The sequence below is a fragment of the Anas acuta genome, chromosome 5 (assembly GCF_963932015.1).
Source record: "Anas acuta chromosome 5, bAnaAcu1.1, whole genome shotgun sequence".
NCBI lineage: Eukaryota > Metazoa > Chordata > Aves > Anseriformes > Anatidae > Anas > Anas acuta.
Genome location: NC_088983.1, coordinates 2,758,263 through 2,782,399, shown reverse-complemented (window position 1 = coordinate 2,782,399; position 24,137 = coordinate 2,758,263). Strand labels below are relative to the sequence as shown.

General features: G+C 44.4%; 1 protein-coding gene across 1 annotated transcript in view; it reads left to right on the top strand.

The window, feature by feature from the left end:
• Positions 1–6: 6 nt before the first annotated feature.
• The window catches only part of SOS2 (SOS Ras/Rho guanine nucleotide exchange factor 2), a 52,291-nt gene continuing 28,160 nt past the window's right edge, over positions 7–24,137 (top strand). The window contains exons 1-7 of the mRNA XM_068682229.1: positions 7–369; positions 10,629–10,754; positions 13,630–13,761; positions 15,381–15,545; positions 16,188–16,391; positions 17,913–18,056; positions 22,558–22,668. Coding sequence (XP_068538330.1) covers positions 283–369; positions 10,629–10,754; positions 13,630–13,761; positions 15,381–15,545; positions 16,188–16,391; positions 17,913–18,056; positions 22,558–22,668 — 969 coding nt within the window. The 5' untranslated portion in view covers positions 7–282. The remainder of the gene's footprint in view (positions 370–10,628; positions 10,755–13,629; positions 13,762–15,380; positions 15,546–16,187; positions 16,392–17,912; positions 18,057–22,557; positions 22,669–24,137) is intronic.

Sequence of the window (24,137 nt, the reverse complement as noted above, 5' to 3'; positions counted from 1 at the left end):
TGCGCAGGGAGGGCGGCGGCAGCAGCGGGCCCGCAGCGAGCGGGGCTCAGGGCGCCTCAGCCGCCGCCCCGTCAGCGCCCGGCGAGCGGCTTCGGGCCCGGCCCCTCCCGTGCCGGATGTGATGGCCGCCGGGGCGGGGGGGTGAGCGGCCAGCCGCCGGCGGCCCGGAGCTGAGGAGCGGCGCCTTTCTTCTTCTTTTCTTCTTCTTCTTCCTCCTCCTCCTCCTCCTCCTCCTCGGTGGGGACGGGCGGGCCCGATGCGGAGGAGCCGCCGGCGGGCGCCATGCAGCCGCCGCCGCAGCCCTACGACTTCTTCAGCGAGGAGAACGGCCCGAAATGGCGGGGGCTCTTCGTGCCCGCCCTGCGCAAGGTCAGTCCCGATCCGCCACCGGCGACACCTGCCCCGAGCCCCCCCCCCCGGCCCTCAGCCGCTTGGTGCCGGTGTCCCCCTGAGGGGGGGTGAGGGGGAGGCTCCTGGGGGCAACCCCCGGTTTTGTGAGGAAAAAATGCCCCCTGAGGGGGGTACCCGCTGTGGGAAGCTTCGCCCCGGGGGGGTTTTCCCCTTCATGAGGCGATTTGTGGAGCTGGGCAGCCCCTGCCCATCGCTGAGGGGATGGGTAGGGGTTGGGGAGGTGCCTGCCCCCCTCAAAAATAAGGAGCAGGATTTGCTGAAGGGGCAGGGGTGTTAAAATGCAGCCCAGTAGTCCGCTGGCTGGCCTAAAAAACCGCTCGGCACCTGCCTGAAGGGTCCTGAGGTGGGATTTTGCCACACGAAGCACCAAGCCTGCCCCTGGCACTCACCGGCTCCATCAGCTTGGCCCAAAGGATTTTACATCCTTATATTTATTTTTACTATACAACACCAAAAAACGTTAAAGTCACTGGATTAACATCACTCTGGCTGATTCTCTCTCTGTACATTTCACTTGGAGAAATAGGGCAGGGTCTTACTTTCCAAGCAGGGAAAATGATATTTTGATACCAGTGTCTGCTTGTAAAAATTGGTAATTGCTTATAGATAATCTTTTTCCTCCTGGGAAAGTTTCCTTGTCTGCAGTACCCACCCTTTGGCGTGAAGCAATCGTACCGTAACGTGCATTTCGCCTATGGACGGGCAGTATCAGTGAGTCAAAACAAAATCGTGTCATTGTTCCAGTTTCGGGGAGAAAGCCAGTTTGAAAATTTTGTTTAAAAGATGGAATGCCCTGATATCGGCGCTGGGGATTTTTTAAACCGGGCTATTTTAGCAAATGCATGAGTTATTGTTTTGTTTACATCTTGCACTTTCACTTTGGTAATGAGATGAGAGCGCTCCCGTTATTTGCAGGCTCGCTGAAAACTTGCACGGAGCTCCCAGTGTGCATAAAGCCCCAGCCTGGTAGTTTCTGTGCTTACAAACTTATTACAGTATTCAATTATTGCAAGGTAATTCTGTGTAGGTTTGAAAAATCTGCACGTCAGCCCGTTTAGATACAATCCTGTCAAGCAGCATGCTTCTGTGATGAAAATTTGAAAGTCCCGTTAAAAGCTCCAGAAGCTTTTTAGTTAAATACCTGGAATCGGAGTTAGCTGAACTTCTGAACTGCTCTTTCATCACAGTAACCGATGCTGCCGGGGCAGAGATAACGTTTTATTTCCCATTTCTGAAAATTTGTTTTGTTTGGCTTTTTTTTTTTTTTTTTTTTTTTTTTGAAATGAACACTTCTTGAGAAACTGGGAACAGAAAAAGAGGAAAGATTTTGTTTTCCGTTGTGTGTTAAGGTATGAGGAATCTTAGCCCTAAAATAGAGAAAGAAGTGGGGCTGGATAACGGGTCAGTACAGTTCACCAACACCAGGAATATTTCCTTGCCGCTTGAACTTTAAGTCCACAACCTGCTTCGAGGAGCTTGGCTCTTTTTGCATTCAGCTAGTTTTAAGGTCGCTTCTTATCAAAACACTTTTAAACTCTTGCACTTGCATTTAATTCTACACAGCTGACTTGACAAATGGAAAAAATAAACTGTTGAAATACCTTTTTTTTAACATATTAAAGAACTAGCGTGAGAATCTGTCTTTTGAACAATGCTCTGCGTGCATGTAGGCAGGGAGAGATCCTTAAGATGCTAAAGAGTGCCAAATCATGCCCACCAGTGGGACTCTTCTTATGGAGAAAAAATAAATAAAGTTAAACAGCAGGACATCATTAAAACAGATTTTTTGGTTTACTTTTTTAGTTCTTTTACATTCAAATCATCATATCGCTAGCATTGGTACCTTAGAATGTAGTTAAGTTGAATCTTTTCAAGTAGTTTAATGTATTCACTCTTTTCCAGCTGGTAGATTTACAAGCACGTCCTTACTCTGAAGCATTTTATGTTCATCTGTTGCTGTGCTGGAAACCTAAGTAGGAAGTGAATATAATGGAACTCGTTATAGAAGTGCTGTCAAAGTAAATGATTCAGAAAAAAACACAATGATTTTTTGCTTGTTTGCGTTATAGTTCCTAGAAGTGCAGTTTGTAGTGAGAAAAACACGTTTATGGGCTGAGCTTTGGGAAGTTGTTTAACCTGGGAGCTGACGTGAGGAATTAAAGGGTCGGGATGCCTGTCAAATACCTCCAGCAGCCTGCAGGATGTTGCTGCAGCAGCACTGTGCACGTTTCGAGCTCCCTGCCAGCACTGGGTTCACACCAAACCCTCGGCAGGTTGGTGCTGGTGGGCACCAGCATCGCTGCTGCTCTGCAGGGGTCTTCCCTGCTCCCCCCACAGCCCATGGGACAGAGATCCCTCCTGGGGGAGATTCCCTGCCCGGAGGATGCTGGAGGAGAAGGCGATGCTCGAGGGTTTGCTCTTTCCCTTTCCACGCAGGTTTTTGTTGTTTAGGGTGGTTTGGTTTTGGTCGTGGGGTTTGCTTTTGCTTTCGAGTGTTTGGGTATGTTCGGTTTTTTTTTTTTTTTTTTTCAAAGCCCAATGGGCTTTGAGGAGAAAGATGTCAAATTGTGACACGCGTGTCTGAAGTTGGCATTGCAGCTTTGTAACCCTGCTGCCTCCTACAGATGTGGTGCCAAATCTTGTTCTTGCTGGTCGTCAGCTGGCTTTCAGATGAAGCTGGCCAGAGCTGAAATGACTTCCCAAGGTGCTACCAATCTTTTGATGTCCGATCTGTTAATTTTAGGCTGGGATTTTGGGGGACCCTGAGCAATGAAGCGTGAGTCTGAGTGGTAACACCTGAGCATGTAGCTGCCACCAACCTATAAATTATCAGTTTTAATATACCAGACGTGCACTGTGTAAAAGTTTTTTGGGATTGAAAACTTATTAATGCCAGACATCTTCAATTGCTACCTGGAATAAAGTTTTATTCCAGTTATTTGGAGCAAGTGTTCAGGATGAAACAGGTGCCTCCTTAGAAATAATAGGCCTTTTTGAAAAGGATGCATAATGACGTGTACACGGGGATTTATTTGCCCTAAAATACTGTTTTCCCAGCACGCATTAGCATTTGTGCATGCTTTTACAAATCCAGTGGCAAATTAAAAATCTCATTTTGTAAACAAGAGCTGTGTAGTCAATTGCTTTGTTTGTTGAATTTCTCTAAATCAAATTCAGGAGCATCTCCCAGGCCTTGTAGTGTTGATTCTCTCCCTCAGCACACCCAGAAACCATTAAGCAATTAACGCTCCCCCGGCTGCGTGCGCTACACGTGTAACCGGGGCTCTGTGCACTGCTTACATGTTCTAAAACAATTCCACCATTGCTCTGGAGCACTCATCGGATTTCTAGAGCATGACTAAAGGGTTTATTCTTAGCAAGCGCTGCATTCAGAACTACAAAAGACCTCGCTGAGGACCTTTCTGGAGTTTACGGGGCTCCGGCGCTTCGCACTGCTGTGAAACCCTGGGGAGCTGAGCCTGGTGCCCCTGCTCTTGTGCAAGGCAGCGTGGTCAGGGTGTCCATCCGTGCTTGGGTACCTGCAGGGGCTGCCCTGCTTCCCTCCCTGCCAAGTGCACTTCACCACACATTTTCCATCGCAGGGTCAGGCCGCCTTGGGTTAGCATTATTTAACACCTTATAATTCCATTTCAGGGCACTATTATTTAATGCGTTATAATTTCGACAGCGATATCTCTTCCCATGTTACGATGCTTTAAAATAATAGGGATATTTGGTTTTGAGGGCTGTTAGGTCACTGAGCTTCATAAATATAATTATTTGTGCTCTGAAACCTGGACTTCTGCAAACATGAGTGCCCCAGCACCATTCCATGTGGGAGAGTGGGGAACCAGGGCAGTGATGGCGATGCTTAAATAGAAATTATCTGTGAAATGCACACACCTGGACAGTTCTGCAGGGCATGCTCACAATGGAGAAGAGGATGGAGGAGGTGCGGAAAGGAACACCGAGTCCCTGTGAAGTGCTAGCCACCAAGCCCTTCTTAAATAATGGGCTAATTGCTCCAGGCCTTTCGTATCCCTGGTAGTGGTTGGGTATCTCTGTAGGTTGCTTTTGGTCCCTTATTTGTGAGCAGACTGATTTTTGTTGCTGCATCAGTATTTGTTATCCTAAATAACATTAGGAACCAAAGGGACTGGTCCTCTTTTTCATGCTTTTTTCTCCTTGCTGTTGCACCGTTCAGCCGAAATCCCGTCGCTGGGTTTTGCAGTTGGCACAAAGCAGTAGGAGAACTTCTCAGGCAGCAGCACCAGATGGAGGGAGCTGTAGATCCGAGGCACATACGAGTAGAAGGAAGAGTGCCCTTGTATTTGGCAGCGGATGGGGGAACTCTTCCTCCAGCAGACCAGCCCCAGGCTGCTTGCTGCGTGCCCGACCTCGTCCTTGCGCCTTTCTCCCCTCACCTTTGGTCGTTTGTCCCTTGGGCACCGCGTGCTGGGGGAGCCGGGCTCAGCCCCTGGCCCTTTGAGCCCTCCAGCCAAAGCAGAACTGCCCCACAGTTGCCCTCAGCACCTTTTCCATGCCTCGTACAGCTCCAAGCAACCTCGAAACCTCATCCCTGCATGTGTCCCACCGCATGCTGAAGCCCAAATAAAGCAGCTGAGCAGCATCTTCTCCTCTCCTCTCTCCTCATGGATTTTGCGCATATTCTGAGTGCATCACCAGGTGCAATATTTGTCTGGTATCTTTAGTTTTTCACATCTTTATTTTTTCACGTAGTGTGAGCATTATTTGATGTCCTCAGAAGCTGCCCAGCCTGCAGTTTGCCTATGTGATTACCTGGGGCTGTTTGTGCCAGGCTTTCCTGGTGAGCTGCTGCTGTTCCTGGAGGGCAGGGGCTTCTCGTGTCAGAAACACACCGAGCACTGCTCAGAGCACAGCTTGCTTTCCTGTTTCTGCATCCTCTTCATCCTCCTGACACTTGGCGTGCTTTTTGGATGGCATTTTAGTGACTGCGTGGCTCTCAGAGAAACGACTCTGCTGGTCTTCACCATCTCCAGGTTTAAGCTTTGTTCTTTTTTCCTTTCCTTTGTTTATCACCATTTATCCTTTATCACCATTTATCCTTTCTCGTGATATCTCCGTGGCAGTTTTCTTACCTTCAAATACCATCTCAAACCTCACCCCGCTGTCTCCGAGCTCTGCTGCCCCGTGCTGCTCATTTATAAGCCTTCAAAAGACCTGAATGAAAATGCAGGTGTGTTCGTGGTTTGGTCTGAGCGAGCTGTTGGTGCTGGGGAGGGCACAAAGCAAAGCTGCAGGGTGCGGAGTGGAGCAGCCCCTGCTTGGGGAGCAGTGCCTGGAATATCTGCGAGAGTTACAGAGCTGGCATCACAGACCTGGCATCACAGGTGTCTGCACACCGGTCTTGCACTGGCTCTGCTGTTTTCCTACCATATCGTGGGGCAGAGGCTGTGCCTAGCTCACTTGGGGTTTATCTCGATTTAAAGAAGGCATTTAACTGGGTGGATAAAATCTAGGTGTTTAATTTTCCATCTGTTTTTAAGATACAAGTGTTGGTGTGTGTACGAGCATGCACGTTTCAATTTCTGCTTGACCCTCCGTGTGTAAGGACGCGGTCAGGTAGAGAAAGGAGGTTGAGTGCCAGGGTGGAAAAGCAGCGAGCATGAAGATGTCAGAAACAAAACGTGGGGTGTGGAGGAGATCAGACAGAGCAGAGGGAAGTGCCAGCAGGAGAACTGCCGGAGGAAATACCTCTGTGCTGCGGGCAGGGGTGGGTTGTGGGCAGATGCTGAGCTCTGGACTCAAACGCAGCAGATGCCTCGTTTTGGTAACAGCAAACATTTCGAATTGCAGTGAAAAAGCTGAAATGCTGCCGTCTGTTCAGTCCTGCCCTGCTCAGGAGCCTGCTTCGAGCTGTGCCTCTGGCAGCAGCTGTTAGAATCAGGTGTGAGAGACACGGGCGGTCTGGGGACTGCTGTGCTGGGCACGGGGTTAGGAAGCAGCACAGTTAGCTTTAAAAAGTCGATATTGCATTTTTATTTGGCATGTCTCTTCAAGTCTCAAAATCTTTGGGTTTCTTTCTAAATGCCTGCGATTACACCTGGAAATTGGGAGTGTTGGTGCTGTCGTTTTTCAGTAATTAAGAGCAGCAGAGGCCTCGAAGCTGGTTCCCCTCTTCCCCTGGCGAGTGATGGTAAATCACCCTGACTAAGGGTTTAAAAACACCTTCAGAGCAGCTGTTTTCTGCTTTTAATGCTCAGTGTTATCAGTAGACAAGATGAGAAGGAACAAAAACCCAACCTAAAAAGAAACATTTGTAAGATTCCTTTTTTCTTCTAGCTAGCTTTCAACATCCTGGTACAAGGCAGGCCCAGAGCTCCTTTCCTTGGCTGGGAGGTGTTTTCATCACCTTGGACACAGCGCACAGAAATACTGACAAGTGCTGGCAAGGCTGTAACCAGTGCATGACAGTAAACATTGAACTTCTATGCACTAATTATTTTTCTTGCTCCCAAACGTATACGCTACGTTCCTCGAGTAAACAAATGGCCTTGCGAAGTCTTACATGTCCTCTGATCTGGTATCGCTGTGTTTGGACGAGGCAAGTGAAATATAAATCATTCCGAAGTTGAAATCAGTCACTGTGGGACACGGGGAGCGAGCAGTGCCTGTTACAAATAGTTTACAACTTTAATGTGCAATTTATGAAACCATCCTGGTAGTGCAGTGGGCTTAGAAGCATCAGAATCGTGCTAACGGTTTTTGTGGTGGCACTTTTTAGAGACTTCTTGTTCTGAAATTTCTATTCATGCTGGAGTTTTGCCTTCTGAAACTGTAGGTTTGTTTTGAGTATAGGTAGAGGAGTGGGACGTCGTCATCTGGTATTTCAGGAAGATGACAGCGTACGGCTTTGGTGCGCTGTGCTGCCTACAGACTCGGTACGCGTGTCCTGGGGTGGGTTGTTTTTCTGTTTTGTTTTTTAAGAACAACCTCTTGGTTTGCACGTGTTCTTTCTGTGGAACAAGTGGAGCTTTCGGAATGTGTTTTGGTAGCTTTACTACCAAAATAAGTGCATTATGTAAAAATATATTTAGGCAGCAAACTGCAGGTTTGTCTCTGTAGTACAGGCTAAAAAGAAGTTGCAGTTTTGACTCATATCTTTTCCTCAGCTTTTTGCAGTTTCAGGTGCAACATTTTGGCCCTTGCTTTAATACTCAGCACTTCAGAATTTCTCCAAGTCCCGATATCACTGAGATTCAGACTTCAGGCCAGAGCTCCCGTGGGTCAAAATTCAGCTTGCTGCCCCTGTAGTGGTCCTAAAAAGTAAGATCAGTTTGTTTCTAGTCCTGATGCTGCTGGTTGTCTCCTTGAAAAGCTTTCGTCCTTGTCTTAACACACTTCTTCCCGAGGGGCTGTAGGGATTATTAAAATCTCACCGAGAAGGAGTTTTGAGCCTGACTTCATCTCTGGGGCTGCTGTTTCCTCTGCAAGCTGTCGTGGCATGGTGCAGGAGCTGGCTGGAAGCGAGGGGTAGGATCTCAGTTTACCCGTGAAGGCTGGATTATCATCAAATATGCAAGAGGTGGGGGGTGGAGGGGTAGGGAAAGGTGAAGAGGAGGAGCGAGGGAAGGAACTGTGTGGGAGCTCCCACCTAAAATAGGGGCATGTTCCCCAGAAAGGCCTTAGGGCCGTGTTTAAATGCCACGCTTACAGGGCTCCTACCTGGTGCTTCGGCTCCGTTCCTTGGAGCAGCTCAGTAGGGAATAATCATAAAGGAACGACAGCAAAATAAACCTGGTCCCGCTGATCTTCAGCTCCCTCTTTAGTGACCTCAAAGTTTCTGCTTGGATCGTTTCAGAGAGAAAATGGGTTAAAAAGAATCTTGTTTCCCTGATAGCTTCTGCTCAGATTTCTTGCAGCGGGGTTCTCGCTGGTTAGTGCAACGCCTGCTTTTAAGAGTTTTGCCCCCTTAAAGGAAGCAGTTCCAAGTTCAATCCAAATTGTTAGCTCTGGTGCATTGTTCCAGGCCAGCTAACGCAGCATGCTCAGGTATTTCAGCCTGGACCTGAAATCAGTGAACGTACCTTCTGTAAGAAATCCACCCCCAGTAATTCTTCCTGCTTTTTTCCCTATGTTCAGTGCTTTATCAAACATCCTCTCCTTATTTTTTCACTTCTTTCACTCAGGTTTTAGATGAATTCCGTAAAAATCAGTTCTGTTTTGAGGCAGCAGCCTCTGATTTGCATGGCTGGTGCACGGATTCACGAGCTGTCTCTTTGGTTTGCCCGTGTCTCATGATCAAATCGTTATGTTCAGACTCACCAACTGAAGCCAAGTCATTTTCCTCGTGGCACCAGCTTGCATTTTGAAGACGAGTGCCCCTTCAGAGAGGAGGAGGCTGGCTGCGGTCAGCATGGGAAGTTTTCCTTCTGCTCTTCAGGGAGCCCAGCTTCCCTTCCTCATCTTCCAGCTCCTCTTCTTGTCATTTCCGTGGAGCATCTTCGAGGGTTATTGTGTGGAAAATGTCATTTCTGCTTATTTCCCAGAGACGTAGCCAGTGCTTCTGCCGTGGTAACGCTCTGCAGAGGGATGCGTGGCAGGACCTTCGCCTGATTTCCTGGTTTTCCATTGTTTTGTGAGTTCAACTCGTGTGCAGGAAGAACGTGAAATGTTCCTGGATTACTGAAAACCCGCAGCGTGCAGCGAGTGTTTTCAGGGTGCTTTGGGCTTTTTTGCGTTTATTATTTTCTTTCAGTAGTATCAGATCTTGTGTTCAGCTGCACAACAGCTAAATGAAGCCAAAAACTATTCGTAGTTGAGGTGCAGAAAAATAAATGATGCCTGGAGGTCCATACAGCTGTGACAGAACTGGGTGGCTGCACTGGAAGCAGCGGCTGTGCTCCCTGCTCTCAGCTCACAGCTGCCTCGGTAATGCAAGTCTTCACTTGTGGTTTTGGAGGAAGGGTGCCAGGGCAGAACCGAGCCCTAGAAGCATGCCTTATTACCTGGCCGGGCAAATTTCCCAGGGCATTGCACAGGAGCCCACACATTCGGCCATCCTTTACACCACCACAGCACATCACCTTGATTATCAGCTCCGTTACAGCACCAGGGCAGCCTTCACATTTTTGTTGTTTCCCTCTGCTCCCCTGAGATGTCCTCCCCATCTGTGCTACCCGTCCCTGAGACCTTCAGGCTGCAAACTGAGTGCCCTGAGCGTACTGCTGTGAAATGCTTAGTTGCTTAACTTGGAGGAAGCCCCCTGAGCCCCTCCGTTTGTGGACTCGCCCATGGTCTATGGAGGGATGGGTTTCAGAGGAGCAGAGGTTGACCCCAAGATGTCTTCTCCTGAGAAACTACCAAAACATTTTGTCTTGTGCTTGAAACCACGGACAGAGTAATGGCGGTGTGGGTATGTACGATTCCTTTTTTGAAGTGATTAACATATAATTTGTTTTGGGGAAAGTAGGGAATTTCCCTGGATTGCATTTAGGAATCTTTTGGCTGTAGTTAAAGATGGATTTAGCACTTTCCTGACTGAGATACTGCCAGGGAAAGCTGAGTGTATAGGCTAACTCCCAAGGGTGTAGGGTTTTGCTGTAAGGTCTCCCTCCTTGCTGCAGGTATTTCATATCTCTTTCTCATGCCTCAGACAATGTTTCATGTCCATTTCAGTTCATTTTCTAGTTCATTTTCCCTTTCTCAGGCATCTCAGAGAGCTGTTGCAGCCCTTACCCAGCGTTGTGGCCATGGCTTTTTATTGCCACAGGTTTTAAGAGTGCCTTAGTTCAGCTCCCTGTCAACCCAGTTAGCTCCTTCCCTGGTTTCCTTGCTTGTTAAGTCTTTTCCTGTCCATGCTCCTCCTCTGTTCACAAATCACCCAGTACTCATTGGTAGGGTTAGGAATAATTGTTTCTTACTCATTCTGTGACTGAGTAACTGTGGACTTACTTACAGGGCTGGTTTGCAGTGCATCTTTAGCAGAAATCTGCCTGGGCTTAAAATTTCTTCCTGGCCATAAAGGCTAAACAGATTTAAATGGAATAGAGGCACCAACGTTGCATCAGTAGGAATTGTCATCTTAACAGCCCGGGAAAACTTGGGGGGAATTACTGGAAGCATGCACATTTGCAGCAGGACAAGCCAGGGGTACTCTGCTTTCACTACGATTCATCCTTCTGTGCAGCTTCTGAATGAAAAAAAGGCTTATTTTTTTAAATTCTTTTGGACAGGTTCAGCAACAGGTTCACCCAAACCTTTCAGCAAAGGAAGATTCCCTCTACTACATTGAAGAGTTGATACTTCAGCTGCTAAACAAGCTATGCATTGCTCAGCCACGGACTGTCCAAGATGTGGAGGTAAGGCTGGATACTGGGAAACCGAGGGAGAAACAAAGAGATTCTGACCAGTGCAGGTCGGAGCTAAAGCAAGATGAGTCTGAAGAGTAGAGCTTGGTAACACTGCTTATCTAAAAGATTATATAGCATTCAAATTTCTTAGTGTGTTTAATTGAAAATTCCATTTCTGAATTGATGGAGTTAGAATCGGTGGAGTTTTATGCTTTCAGCATTGTTTTTGTAAATGCAGAACGTTCTGAAAGATTTTCCTGCTGCTTGAATGCACCTTGGATGTGAGACTGAAAGGAGGTTGTGATTTTTTTCCTGCTCTTTGACATTAATATATGGAAAAAAATAAATGTTGTAATGAAAGGTTACCGTTGTTAGGCCTGGATCGTGCAGCTGAGGGAATAGAGTTGGATGTTCCTGGAACTTTATTGAACTCACTGAGGCTCTTGTATTATTGCAGCTGTCTGCTTTTGTGTCATCAGTTAGAAAATGAGAGCTTTAATGGAGTACGCCTCAGTATACAGTCTGGAGGGAGAAAGTGCTTTCATGGAGCTGTGATCCATTATAGCTTTGCAGAGTATTACTTTTCCAGCAATCTATATGTCCAGGGTTTTCAGCCTGAAACAAAGAGAAGTCCTCATCTACCATTCTCGGTGTTCATCCTGGAAAATAAATAAATAAATGTTTACAAAATAATTGCCTGAGGAGATTCGGATTTTTATTAGATGCAATAATCACCCTTTATTCAACGTTGAGTTGATTCATTAATTATTAATTGTGGTTTCTGATTAATGTATTTTGTAATACCGATGCATAAAGATTACAGTACGACAAAATAAAAGTAAAATTTAATAGTCCTCTAATAGCTCGCAGGATTGTTACTACCTTGAGTCTGGATTTGAACTTTAGATGTGAAGTTGAGAAATCCCATGTTCTTTCTCCAGTTCCCAGCTGTTAAATCTTTCCGTGCGCAGGACAATTTGAGATAGCACTGATTATTTTGCCCACTAAATCCATGATTTTGTGCTTCTGAGTCATGAGATGATAAAATACCCTGTGTACATAATGAATTAATAGTTTTTTGTAAGGTCGTGTAATTGCTCCACAAATAACTGTGTACAAAGCTGCACACCATCCACCCAGTCTTCTGACAGCTCTCCAAGTTGTGCATATGAACATCACAGCAGACACTAAATCCTGTCTATTGTATTTTAAATATACCTGGCATTTTAAAGCTGTGGTCAATAAAACATTGTTGCACTTGGCAATAGAACAGTTATTTAACTTACAGAGTTCTGTTTAAACAGCAGTAACACATTCCCCAAAACTTTATTATTCTGTTGATCAATAGATTCAGACTCTTCCAGAGCAGGGGAAGTAGAATTCAATTCAATGTCAAGGTTTGTTGGTGAGGTTGCACTGCCAGCAGGCATCTGAGAGCCCCAAGTGAAGGCTTTTGGCTCTGCTCCTCGGCTGTTTTTAGCTGTTGGGAGAAAACATGAGAGCTATGATCTCTAAAGTTTATCATGCGGCTATTTACATAACAGCCTGGAGTTAAGGGAACTATCGGAGCATAATGTTAAACGTAAGTATTTGCAGGATCTAAAATCTCAAATCATAAATGTTTTATAAATAGTAAAAGCCCTTCAGATTGTTCCCAACAAAGTGCTGGCAACCAGTGAAGTCCTCGTGCACGTGATCCTTGTTATTCGTTGAAGGACATCTGAATTCCACATTTTACTCGTGATCTCCTGGTAGCATCTCAAGGAAAGTTCACTTGGTACAACCAGCCTGCAGCTTCAGGCTGCTGTCCCAGAAAGGTCCCAGCGCGTTTGCCTGGCACAGGCGGCTGGCACAGCTGAACATGGAAAGGCCAAGTGCAGGTACTAAAAAGCTGCCGCTAGGAAGACCTCAGGCCTCCTGTGAAATGTCAGAATACACGCAAAAATCTTTTTCTTAAAGGGAGGCATAAATTTCACCATCTTTCTCGATTCATTCTGTAGCTAACCTATCATGGAGCCGTGGCAGTTGCAGTGTCCTGGAAGACAACTCACTTTTCTTCTGTGCTCGTTATGCAATAGCTGTTTAACTTAATAAATCTGTTTTTCCTCAGTCCCTTAAGAAGCAGTAATCAGCGCTGAGTTTAGACTTGTTCTCGCCGCGTTTCGTTCCTCAGCTCTCAGGGGCTGCTGCTGCAGCAGGAAGCCCGGAGAGCTCTGTGGAAAGCAGGAGCGAGGTTTTGCACGTGTTTAGCGTGGGACTGCTGCCCAAAACAGTTTGTTCTGTTGTGGGGGTCATCTCACCTGTTCCTGTAGCAGGTGGGGAAGTGCGAACCTATATAAAAATGGAAATTGCATGCAGTTTACTGCGGTATTGTGGGCTGTAAACTGCAGCCGCTGTGTCTGGCCATGCAGCAGGGAAGCTGTTCCTGTGTGGGCTTGTGGAGTCCAAAGTGCTCCAGCCAGCCTCCGTAATGAATCATGAACTCGTATCTGCACTTGCTTTTCACTTCTGCCATAAACTTCATCTGATACAGGGCAAGTTACGTTCTGGTCTTTTACAAAATAGGAACAATAAAAACTTGCTTTCTTCATTTAGATTGGGAGCTGTTTAGTACTTCCTCGTGTTGTTTGTATTTTGGGCTTCTGGTCTCCGCTGAGGTTTCTTGCAGCTCTTGTTCTTTGTGCTTAGGGAAGGGAAGTTTGGGGTTACTGCAAGGAGTGAAGCTGAGTTGGGTAAGAAGGAGAGAATACTTAGGAAAACATGTTGCAAGCTCTGAGGAGGAGGATAATTGGCTATACTGCAGGGGAAGTAATTTGTTGTTTTGTTTTTTAACTTCTCTTTGATTATTGTGGTTAATCTAATTGTGTTCCTTATGTTTGGACAGGAGCGTGTTCAAAAGACATTTCCTCACCCGATAGACAAGTGGGCGATTGCTGATGCGCAGTCTGCTATAGAGAAACGAAAAAGAAGAAACCCTCTCCTGCTACCTGTGGACAAAATACACCCATTATTAAAGGTACTTAAAGCAACAACCTGATGACTGCTGCTTCTGCCCACCACACAACCCCAGCTGTATTATTGCCCTCCAGCGTAACCTTTAGATATTTCTTTAATTTGTGTGAAATTAGGTAAGTTTCTTGTACTGGTGGAAAGAGTAAATAGTCACCATAAAACGGGACAAATACATTATAGTGTGTAATAAATCTAGATCCCTGAATTCATGTTCTACACATTGGTTTGTTAACGTGTTACTCTACTTTGAAATATGACTAGTTAGTTTTTAACATAAATAAAACCAAAACTCCAATACCTTGCCTATTTCAGTAGCTCTGTTTTGATGCTTCATTTGTTTCAAAATGCTGCAGAAGCCAAAATAGAAGAGAGAACATTTAGACACCATTCCCTGTATACTGTCAACTAAGATATGTATCAATGTCCTTACTGTTAAAAGTCACTGATACCTTGCTTTTGAAATCCCCAGATCTGCAAAGGTGTAAAAAAAGGACCAATTACTGACTTTATCATTGGTGGGTTTTGAGGAGAGTGGCCATCTCAGTTTTCAGATGTCACATCAGTTATAACAGGTGTAAAGCTCCTTACTCCCAGCCAAGATTTAGTGTCACACAATAAGCATTTGTTCATATTGTGCCCATGATAAAACAGTACTCTGAGTGCTGAATCATTTTCAGATCTGTGCTGAATCAATTGATTCAAGCCGATTCAAACGTTGCTTTTTCTTTGGTATTTCTTTTTCTGTTTATTTTGCTTGTGGTTCATAGCTTAAAAAATGCTTTTCTCCAGTGGTGGCATTATTGAGCAGAGGTTCCAGCTGCATTGAGAAAACGTTACTCAAGCATAAGCAGAAATCAAAGCACTCTTTCAGGCATAGTCCCTGTGCTCTTACGTCCAACTTCTCAGTTTGTGACAGTAATGAGATGGGAAGAGAAGTTAGGAAAGAAAACAGCATTTACCAAGACCTGTCCAGACAACACTGGCTTGCTTTTGTGAAGTCTGCATTAGAAGTGTGTGGATGTAGATATAGAACCTGTTTTGTAAGAAGATGCATCCAGAAATGGTAAGAATGATGCTAGCATGAACTTAGTTGTTATGGTCCTGTCAGAGATACGAGATTGCGTGTTGCATGCTATGTGAAACATGGACCATGCATCACAAGAAGAAGGTGTAACATTCATCCTGTTTGTGTTTTGGTTTTGTTTTTTCCTGTGCAGACATTTCCATCAAAACCAATTCAAAATGAAGTGTGCTCTTTTTAGAAGAACCCAGATTCGGGCTACAGTCCACATTAACCATAGATGTAGGCTAAAATTTAAGCACAAGACTGTTTCCAGTGAAGTCCCTTCCTTGAACAAACCCTGTTTTTAGGCCTGTCATTTTTAGGGGAAGGTTTGTTGTAAGTTCTGTAGCTTTTCATCTGGTCAGTATATGGCAAAATAACACAAGAAAGTGTTTGCAAGCATTTCCTTTGAGGCTGTTTGATGTCCTTTGTCCTTGCTATTCCATTGCTGTAAATCACTGACACAGACAAGATCAATTTCAGTAGATACCCAAATGTACTGTCACTCCATATGAATTTTTTGAATAAACAGCATTTTCCCCCTTGTTTTCAATTTGCAGGAGGTTCTAGGTTATAAAGTAGATTACCATGTCTCTCTGTATATTGTGGCTGTCTTAGAATACATCTCAGCTGACATTTTAAAGCTGGCTGGAAACTATGTCTTCAATATACGACACTTTGAGATCTCCCAGCAGGACATTAAAGTGTCAATGTGTGCCGATAAGGTAAGGAGTGGGTTGTCGTTTGGACAGATAGATACTGGAGGTGATATTTTTAGAGGATGCATCTGAAGTAAGATAGGAGGGAGGCTTACTGAAAGGCAGAAGCTTCTCTCTGAATTTGTGCCAGACCTGTCATGGTAGAGACTTAAGGTTAACCTAAGCCTGCTTTGGAACAGTAATACTTCTTATAAAGCAGTATAAGGACAGAAAATGTTGTCCTTTATTTCCCAGCTCTGTAACTGTCCTCCTGATGTTGCTTTGTCATGACAGCTCTTTCCTTCTTTTTAATACAGAAAAGACCTTTAGCTTTCTATCCTCATTAATATGAGAAACATTTTTGTTGAATTTTATCTTTATCAGCAGGGTTTTGTCAAAAGCTTATGCAAGATGCCTTGTTTTCAAAGTTCGTTCTGCATGAATTGTAACTTGTTTTCTAGGTCGTACTAACTTATAAAGGGGAAAATGGCTTTGGCATCTGTTCCAGCCTTCTGCTGCCAAAGTTTAAATATTACTCCCTTGTGAAAGTGATCACAGAAAGTATTGTATTAAAAACTCAAAGGATTTCTCTGAACACATTGAAATAGCTGAGCTTGATCCAAGTGTAAAAATCAGGCTTGCATGTAATTTTTTTAATTTCTTTGCTAGGTTTTGATGGATATGTTTGATCAGGATGACATCGGCTTGGTTTCTCTCTGTGAAGACGAGCCCTCTTCTTCTGGGGAACTCAACTACTACGACCTAGTGAGAAATGAAATTGCAGAAGAAAGGCAATATCTGCGGGAGCTGAATCTGATAATAAAAGTATTTCGGGAAGCTTTCCTATCTAACAGAAAATTGTTCACACCTAACGTAAGTCCTTAATAGGTTATTGATGTGTAACGCTGGTTTCTCCATTAGCAGCCATAACGTATCAATTTTACATTAACTGCACTGGAGGTAAAATTGAATGTGATTTATTGTATGTCAGCGCATAACAAGCGGTGCCTGTATATGAAATAAACGGGAGGAATTGCCATTAAGAGTATGAAGAGTACTGCTCTCAGAGTGAAGCCCGATGGACGGGATTCCTGGCTGGATGCCAGTGAGAGCTGGTGCCCTTTGGCCATGGATGTAATAGTTAACTTCTGCTTAACACAAGAATTATCTACCTGCATGTACGCTGAATGCAGATGAATGCTTGAATTGACATTTGAAGTCCATTCCAGGGCCCCATATCTGCAGAAACTGCAAATAAAACAGCCCTTGGCTCCAGATTCTCTAGCATGTGACTGACTGTAAAGGAAATCTCTATTTGATTTATGGTTCAAGTACTTGATAATTGACTGAAATTGTATTTGTGGCAAATTTTGTTTTCAGGATGCTGGAGTCTTAAAGGAGAAGCACAGCTCTTGTAGGAGAAGTAATAGTAATAAGAGATTAGTGAACCCTTCATGTGGGAGGGAGGAAGGAGAAGGGGACCAGGCCAGCAAAACCTGAACTGGGATTCTTAAGTGATACCAGAAGGTTAAACAGAGAGGCAGCAGAAGACGTTCTCCTTACTGCTGAGCATGGAGGTCCCTCGGTAGCTGATGGGACATCAGACAATTGTGAAAATATGGGGAGAGAATTCAAATAAAGAAGTTAGGGGGAGAAAAGCGAGTGATGTTTTGGAGTTGAGGAATATTCTTTGTTAAGTGGGAACGGGTATGAAAGACCGAGATTGCTCGTTCCCATGAAGAGCTTGCCATGGTCTTGCAGCTAGCAGGACAAAGAAAGCTGCAAGGTTAGGTAGGGGCAGAGAAGGCTTTTGAGAAATGTTTTTCAGAGGGGTCAGAAGAAGAATGAGAGCTGTTGGAAGAGATCGCATAGTTGCGTGCCTTTGTGGTGTGTGAATCTGAAAAGTCTAAAAGCAGGCTTTGTAAAAGAAACTGCCAGCTCAGCTCCTCTGTACCCAGGTAGTGTTTTTGCTGAAGCAGCCCAGTGCTGCTTTAGTTTTACCTGTGCTCTTGAGGCTCTGACCTTGGAGCTGCTTTAAGTTGCCTCCTTCCTGTTGTGTTCGGAGACAAGAATCATCAGAGGGGAAAATAACAGTTGTGAATTGTGGCTGAAAAGGCCGGACATTTCTGTCCAAAGCTCGGAGCAGACTGTACCCAGGCTGCTGCCCTTCCAGCCTTGGAAGGAAGGTGTACTTTATATTGCTGGGGTGAGAATTGTGCAAGGCTGGATGTGCCCAGACAAGCCTGCTGGGCTGGGGAGGCCACGTAATTTAACTTTCTTCCTAGCTGTTTTCCACTTAACCTCTTGGTTCAGACTTCCTGAAAAATGCTGTGGTATTTACATAAACAAAATATATGGTTCTAAACACTACTAAGATACATTTCACGTTTGCAGGATATCGATGTGGTATTCAGCAACATTTCAGATATTCATGAGTTGACAGTGAAGCTTTTGGGATTGATTGAGGATACTGTAGAAATGACTGATGAAAGCAGTCCTCATCCTCTGGCTGGCAGCTGCTTTGAGGATCTTGCAGAGGTAAGGGCTTTGCTTTGCTTTGCTTTTAATGTTGTGGTTTGGTTTTGTTGCCTTTTTTTTTTTTCTTGGTAAGTTTTTGGTCATGACTTTAATATCTCCAGTAAGTTTATGGCTGTAATTAGTTCTCTTAATAGGCTCTGAACAGAGATCTTCCTTACCTGTTCTTTAATAGGTAAGCTAAAGTATATTTTTTGCCTGTCACAAAACCTGTATCAAGCAGGTGAGCACAAAACCAAAACCTAACTTTGGAGTGGGAATTAATTGCTACGATCCTGTAGGGATGTGGTTTTGAAAAGCAGTTACCTGGGATTGCTTACTAGAAGGTGGAACATTGATTTCTGGAGGCTTTGGTGTCAGGCCCAGTGCTACCCAAAAATTGTTGCCGTTGTAAGGTGACTTGAATTACTCAGACAAATGCGTTGTTACACATCTGGAATGGGAATGTCCATGCAAAGCAATGACTCTGGGAGGGAATGAATGATCAGAACAGACAAGCAATTAAGCGGGTTCTTTACCGTTCAGTATTTGGCAAAAGTGCTACTGATACCAATTGACCCATAGATATTAAAGCGTAGGAATTAAGGAGAGAGACTGCACGTGGAATTCGTGTTCTTTGTTTTGTTTTTGTTTTAATGGGGCTTTCAAATACTGGAAGGACTGCAGAAGGGAGTCACAGAAGTAGTTTCAGAGAAAGAAACAGTCTGAGATAGAGCTCAGTTTAGTCAAACAATATGAGACAGGTACTGTCATGACCTTAAAACTGAGTACAAAATTGCTCAGGAATTTATCATGGAGGGGCACAGCAAAAAGCAGTATCTGGAAGGCAACAGGACAGTTCAGGTTAGAAATATGCCACACCTGTGTAACTGTCAGGGGAGCTAACTCTTGGAGTAAATAACCAAGGTGGGTGTGGATTGGATTTTTTTCTGCCTCCGGACACGTTTAAATGAGAGATGTGTTGAGCCCAGTTTTTTGAACAGAAGTGTTAGGGTAACCATGTAAACCATATGGGCTGTGTTAGAAAGGAAGTCAAATGAGATATTCTGGCCTGAGAGAGAGAATATCTCAGGCAAATCACACAGTGAATGTGAAACTTATGGTTTTATCTTAGAAGCACTATGTTTAAGTAAACGAGAACCTGTGACTTCTCTATTTCATTTTTAAGTACATCTGATTTTTAGAGTCGGAGTGCGTGAACCCACCAGTGCCACCTGGAAAAGAATTACATTGTTGTAGGTGTCAGGAATACACGTCCTTCAGCCCGTGTGCTGCTCACGTAGGAATATACCAGAAAGATCAGGTTTTGCTGTCTTTATTTAAATTAAGCCACTCAGGAGATCTATCAGTAGAAAAGTCTGGTTGAATAAGTCTTAGCTCTTAAAATGTTAATGCGTAATTGCTTATACAATGATAGGGAAAAACACTTGAACAACAAATTAAAGTAGCTATTATATAAAATTGAAAAAAAAGACTTAAAATTTGAAATGGTACAGCACAATCATATATTGCAGTTTGTGGCAAAAGTATTCTTCAGCATCCTGTGCTCTAAAGGAAACAAATTATTTCAAATGGGTAAAAATCTGGTTTGCTTTTTATTAACTGAAAAACTTAAGCAGGTGATGAAGAACATTATTCTTCAAACCTTTTTATGCAATTAGTAAGTTCGCATTGAATAATGGAATTAATGCAGAAAAAGACATACTTAATTGTTCATTTGATCATCTCACGGGTCTAGATCATCTTTCTGTGGATATGTGTAAAAGGGATCATTAAAGAGAGATTGGAAAATGAACTGTTTATTTGCTCTGCCTGTCGTACTGCCAGGCTTGTTTGCTTAGTGCTTCCATTATAAAGGTCCTTCAACTTGTTTGGAAGGATAATTAAAAACAAACAGCCCTTGCAAGCTGGAATTTTCCTGCTTTGTCTGTTTTTATTCTGCATCAGTCCTCTGGAAAGCTTTAACCGTAAATATTATGGTGTTTTTGAGATAGGGAAGTATGGGGAAAATAAGTTTTCCCTGGTGTGAAACAAATTCAAAAACTTGATGCCTGACGCACATGAGTGGGACATGGATATTTGCTAAATATGTGGGTAAACACATTTTTTTTTTAGCTTGGCGCTACCCTTTGCAATTCTCACTACCACAACATGTTTTTAACGATTGCCTCAGATAATCTCATCGGTGTTGTTCAGTTGGTGGCAGGAGAACGGCAGGAGTGAGGGCAGTGCCTTTGAGCCTATGTTGAAGTTGTCTTCAGAAGGCAGCTAACAAAGCAAGGTTATTAGCAGTAGATTGTAAATTTGTTACGCTGGTATTGGTGTTTTCATGGGAGATGTTTTAGGTATCCACAAAGCAAAAAAAAAAGACGCCAACAGCTGCACTACAGCAAAAGGAGCTGAAAAATACAAACACCACTCCAGAGCTGCATTAAGATAGGTTAGATAGGCATCAAGTTAACGTCTCCGTAGCTCAGGAGGTTTTGTGAAATTGCAAACATAAAATCCAAGTTTTTTTCTGATCGTTCTCTTGGGGAAGATAGCTAATGCAGTTTGGTTCAGGCTTGTGCTCAGAAAACAAAACCAAAAACTTGAAATATTGATTAAAGTCTGAGTGGAAGAAACTGAAAACACTTCTAAAATGCAGTAAAAGGCAGTAAAAGCACATCATAAATGTGTTGGTCTGGCTCCCCCAGTAGATGTGCATGCGAGATTACATTTTGAGTAGTTCCAGCTCTACGCTGTGCTTGCGTCCAGTGGCACAGAGGGGAGAGAGCCAGCCCGTGGAGCAGCTGCAGCCATCTGTGTCCCTGCCAACTGCCTCTGGACGCAGCCGAGCCCATGCCCATGGATGATTTAATGTTTCTGCAGAGGTTTATATTCATTTTTTGTCATGGCTGGTATGGAAAAGAGAAGCCGTGTGTGCAGTGTTGCCTTCCTCATCTTTACTTCGGATACTGTCAAGTGAGACCCTCGTATCCCATGCCTGTAGGTAGTGGGCAGGAGCGTAATGTCACCAAAAGAGCAGGCTGTAAAAAGCATTCAGACTGCTCAGGAAAATCAGCCTGCTCATTTAGTGCCTCCTCTTTCCTCGGCAGCTGCTGCTGCTGATCTGCCAAATCTTTTTTTCCCCACCACGAGATACAGTCTAATGCGAATGGACAGTAATGAGGAGAACTTGAGGATGACGGCTGAGTGAGGATTAGAATTTGCATGTGAAAAGAGAGTGTGTTCTTTGCTTCTCCTTCCCCACAAGAGTTGAATCAGAGCTGCCCATGAGTAAAGTAGGAAATCCCCTGCGCCCCCGGCCATGAGAGACTTGAGACTTCACCTGAATGTTCCAGTGAGCCTTTGTGGTGCTCGGTGCTCCCAAATTCTGCTTCTGCACTAGGGAAAAGAGGGATGTGCTAATTCTGGGCGTGGTGCCATCTGCAGAGACTCACTCTGTGATTCACGAGTGATTCAGCCCCGTGAATCTGCAGACTCAGGAACAGCCTGGCGGGCTTTGGAGCAGGTGATCTATGGGCAGTCGTAAATGAGTCCTGCAGAGATTCGTGTCAAGTCAGGCTTCCATCCCATCCTGCTGCGGTTGGTATTCCAGAATCGCAGCCAGGTGCCCCATCCAGAGTTGTGATTTCTGCACCTGGAACTGTTGGGGTCAGCCTGCATCCTGTGTCACCCAGCGCAGACTCCTGAGTGTATCCCGTGGCTCATGGTGGAGATTGGAAGCTGTGGTGCATCACCTTTTTGGAGGCTTTATTTTATCACATCCCAAGTACACTATGTTGGAATTGGTGGGACTGTATTTGAACTCCCTAAAGATCTCTCTTGTTTTCTAGTAATCTTTTGGACGTACTGCTCAACCAACTCTTGCTTTTCACAAAAACCAAATCCATGCTTTTCTACTGGCCAGTGTTAGCCCCAACAGACTTCGTTTGACCCCCTTAGAGGGCTTTATTTACCCTGAGGCTCTTGCAGGCTTGTTACTTTGTGCCAGTGAGATATTTTCCCTGCTTTACAACATGACCAGAGGAGTGTGCAGAACGCTGGTGTTTACAACAGGCCATCTTTAAGCAATGTATTCTGAAATGGAGGTGGCACAACAATGCCTCCTTGTGACAATGTCCAAAGTTCACCTGAAGTGGCACTTTACCTTCACTTCTTTCCAAATTTTCATTCCTTACTGCCAGAGGAGGTGAATTAACCGTTCTTTGTGAAATGTGGGGGGGCTGAAAACTCTTGGTGGTTCCCACTGTTTCAGTAAAACGGTTTGTATCAGCGATAAGTATGGTGAGGTTGACAAATGCTGAGAAAATGTTTTGTGCCTTTACAACTTAGCAGTAACAGAGATGTGTGGCTTAATGAATATTTTTGTTTTGCAAAATGGATCTTTTGAAAAGTTCTACATGTCTATCTGCTTATTAACGGAATGAATTGTGCTGCCAACAGGGCCAGAAGTATGTTGCATTCTTCTGTATGTACATAATTCTCTGCCTTTATTTAGGAGCAAGCCTTTGATCCATACGAGACCTTGTCCCAGGATATTCTCTCCCCACAATTTCATGAGCATTTTAATAACTTGATGGCAAAACCTGCTGTTGCTCTTCACTTTCAGGTAAGTGCAAATGAAAAACACTGAATTGATTTGGTTCTCAGGTTTTCAAGGTTTGGATTCTCTTGGTTTTGAATAGAGGGGGTAACCTTTCATACCCGCTGTTTCTATTTCTCTTTTGCCTTTTAACAGCAAGCACAGGCATCAGGGAGTGATATTTGCATTTTCTTCCATGGATATCCCAGGTCCCATGTTTGGCATTGGGATTGGCTGACAGTTTTTCCAAGAAAACTGCAGAAATCATATCTTTAATAGGACTCTCCAGCAAGATCATCTGTGATGTTATTTTCATTATTATTTTTTTATTTTTAATCTCTGCCAACTTGGCAGATCTATTAAAGGCTGCTGCTGCTCAGAAGAAAGCTGAGCTCGTGTTCCGTAGTGTACTTAGAGGAGCTGCAATGTGCATTCCGTCACTGGGGCTCCCAGCTAAACCCGTTACAGTAGCACTTAGTTTGTACAGTTTACTGGGACCTGCATCTCTGAGAGCACAAATTATCCTCTTCTTCAGAGTATTTCCAGCTCTGAGCACTTGGTAAGCTGCCTCACCTTGCTCTGAAATATTACTTGGTGAATGAAGAAGGCCTTCTATCCATCTCCCTAGCAAATTTAAAGCCCCAAACTATATTCCAGATTAAATTGGTAATTGAGTTATTTGACAATCAATCTGGGCTCCTCTCTGACTCTCCTTACTATAGGAGGGTTTGGGCTTTCCTAGGAATGTTCCTCCACCCTTCCGCAAGCTCTGAGGAAAGGCAGAAATCCAAGCTCTGGGCAGTGGCCTTGCAGGAGCTGTCTCTGGCAATTGCAGAGAGATGCAGCCAGAAGTCTTAAACAAGGGGGAGGGCTCATTTCCAAAACAGAGATCAGGTAATTAGGTTCCTGTTTGGTATGGAAGAGGACAAGGATTTCACCGTCAGCTGGAAAAATTCTTCTTGTCTCGCAACCCAAATTTCTGTGTTAGTTAACTGCTGGGGATGGGAGAGGATTTCTGATGCATTTTCTAACTCACAAACTTGTGATATCTCAGCTTTTGAGGAAGGGGAGATACTAACATTAACGTCTTCAGTGATGATGCACCATATTTCTGTGGTATATGGGGTAAAAATGGCAGCACAGCATGCCTAATTGAGAGGAGGGGTGATTAGAGGGAAGTTGGTGACGAGGATAGGAGCCCTGGCTGTTCTTGAACATTCCAGTGTTTTCTTTAAATTCTGCAGCAAACTGTGGCCCACAGTGAAACATGTTTTGGAAGTGGGTATGAGCCTTGTTCTGCATTCTGGGATGTGTCTGGAATCACGGGGGCAGCTTAGCCACTGATAACACGTTATTTTTAGGTGTTGTCGCCTTGAACTGTTGTTATTAATTGAGTAATCTCAGCAAACTGCTGAGATATAAAGGTGTCCAGGGCTTGTGATATGACCATCTTGTGTATTAGAGGGTTCTTATAAAAAGAATTGTGGTTAACTTGG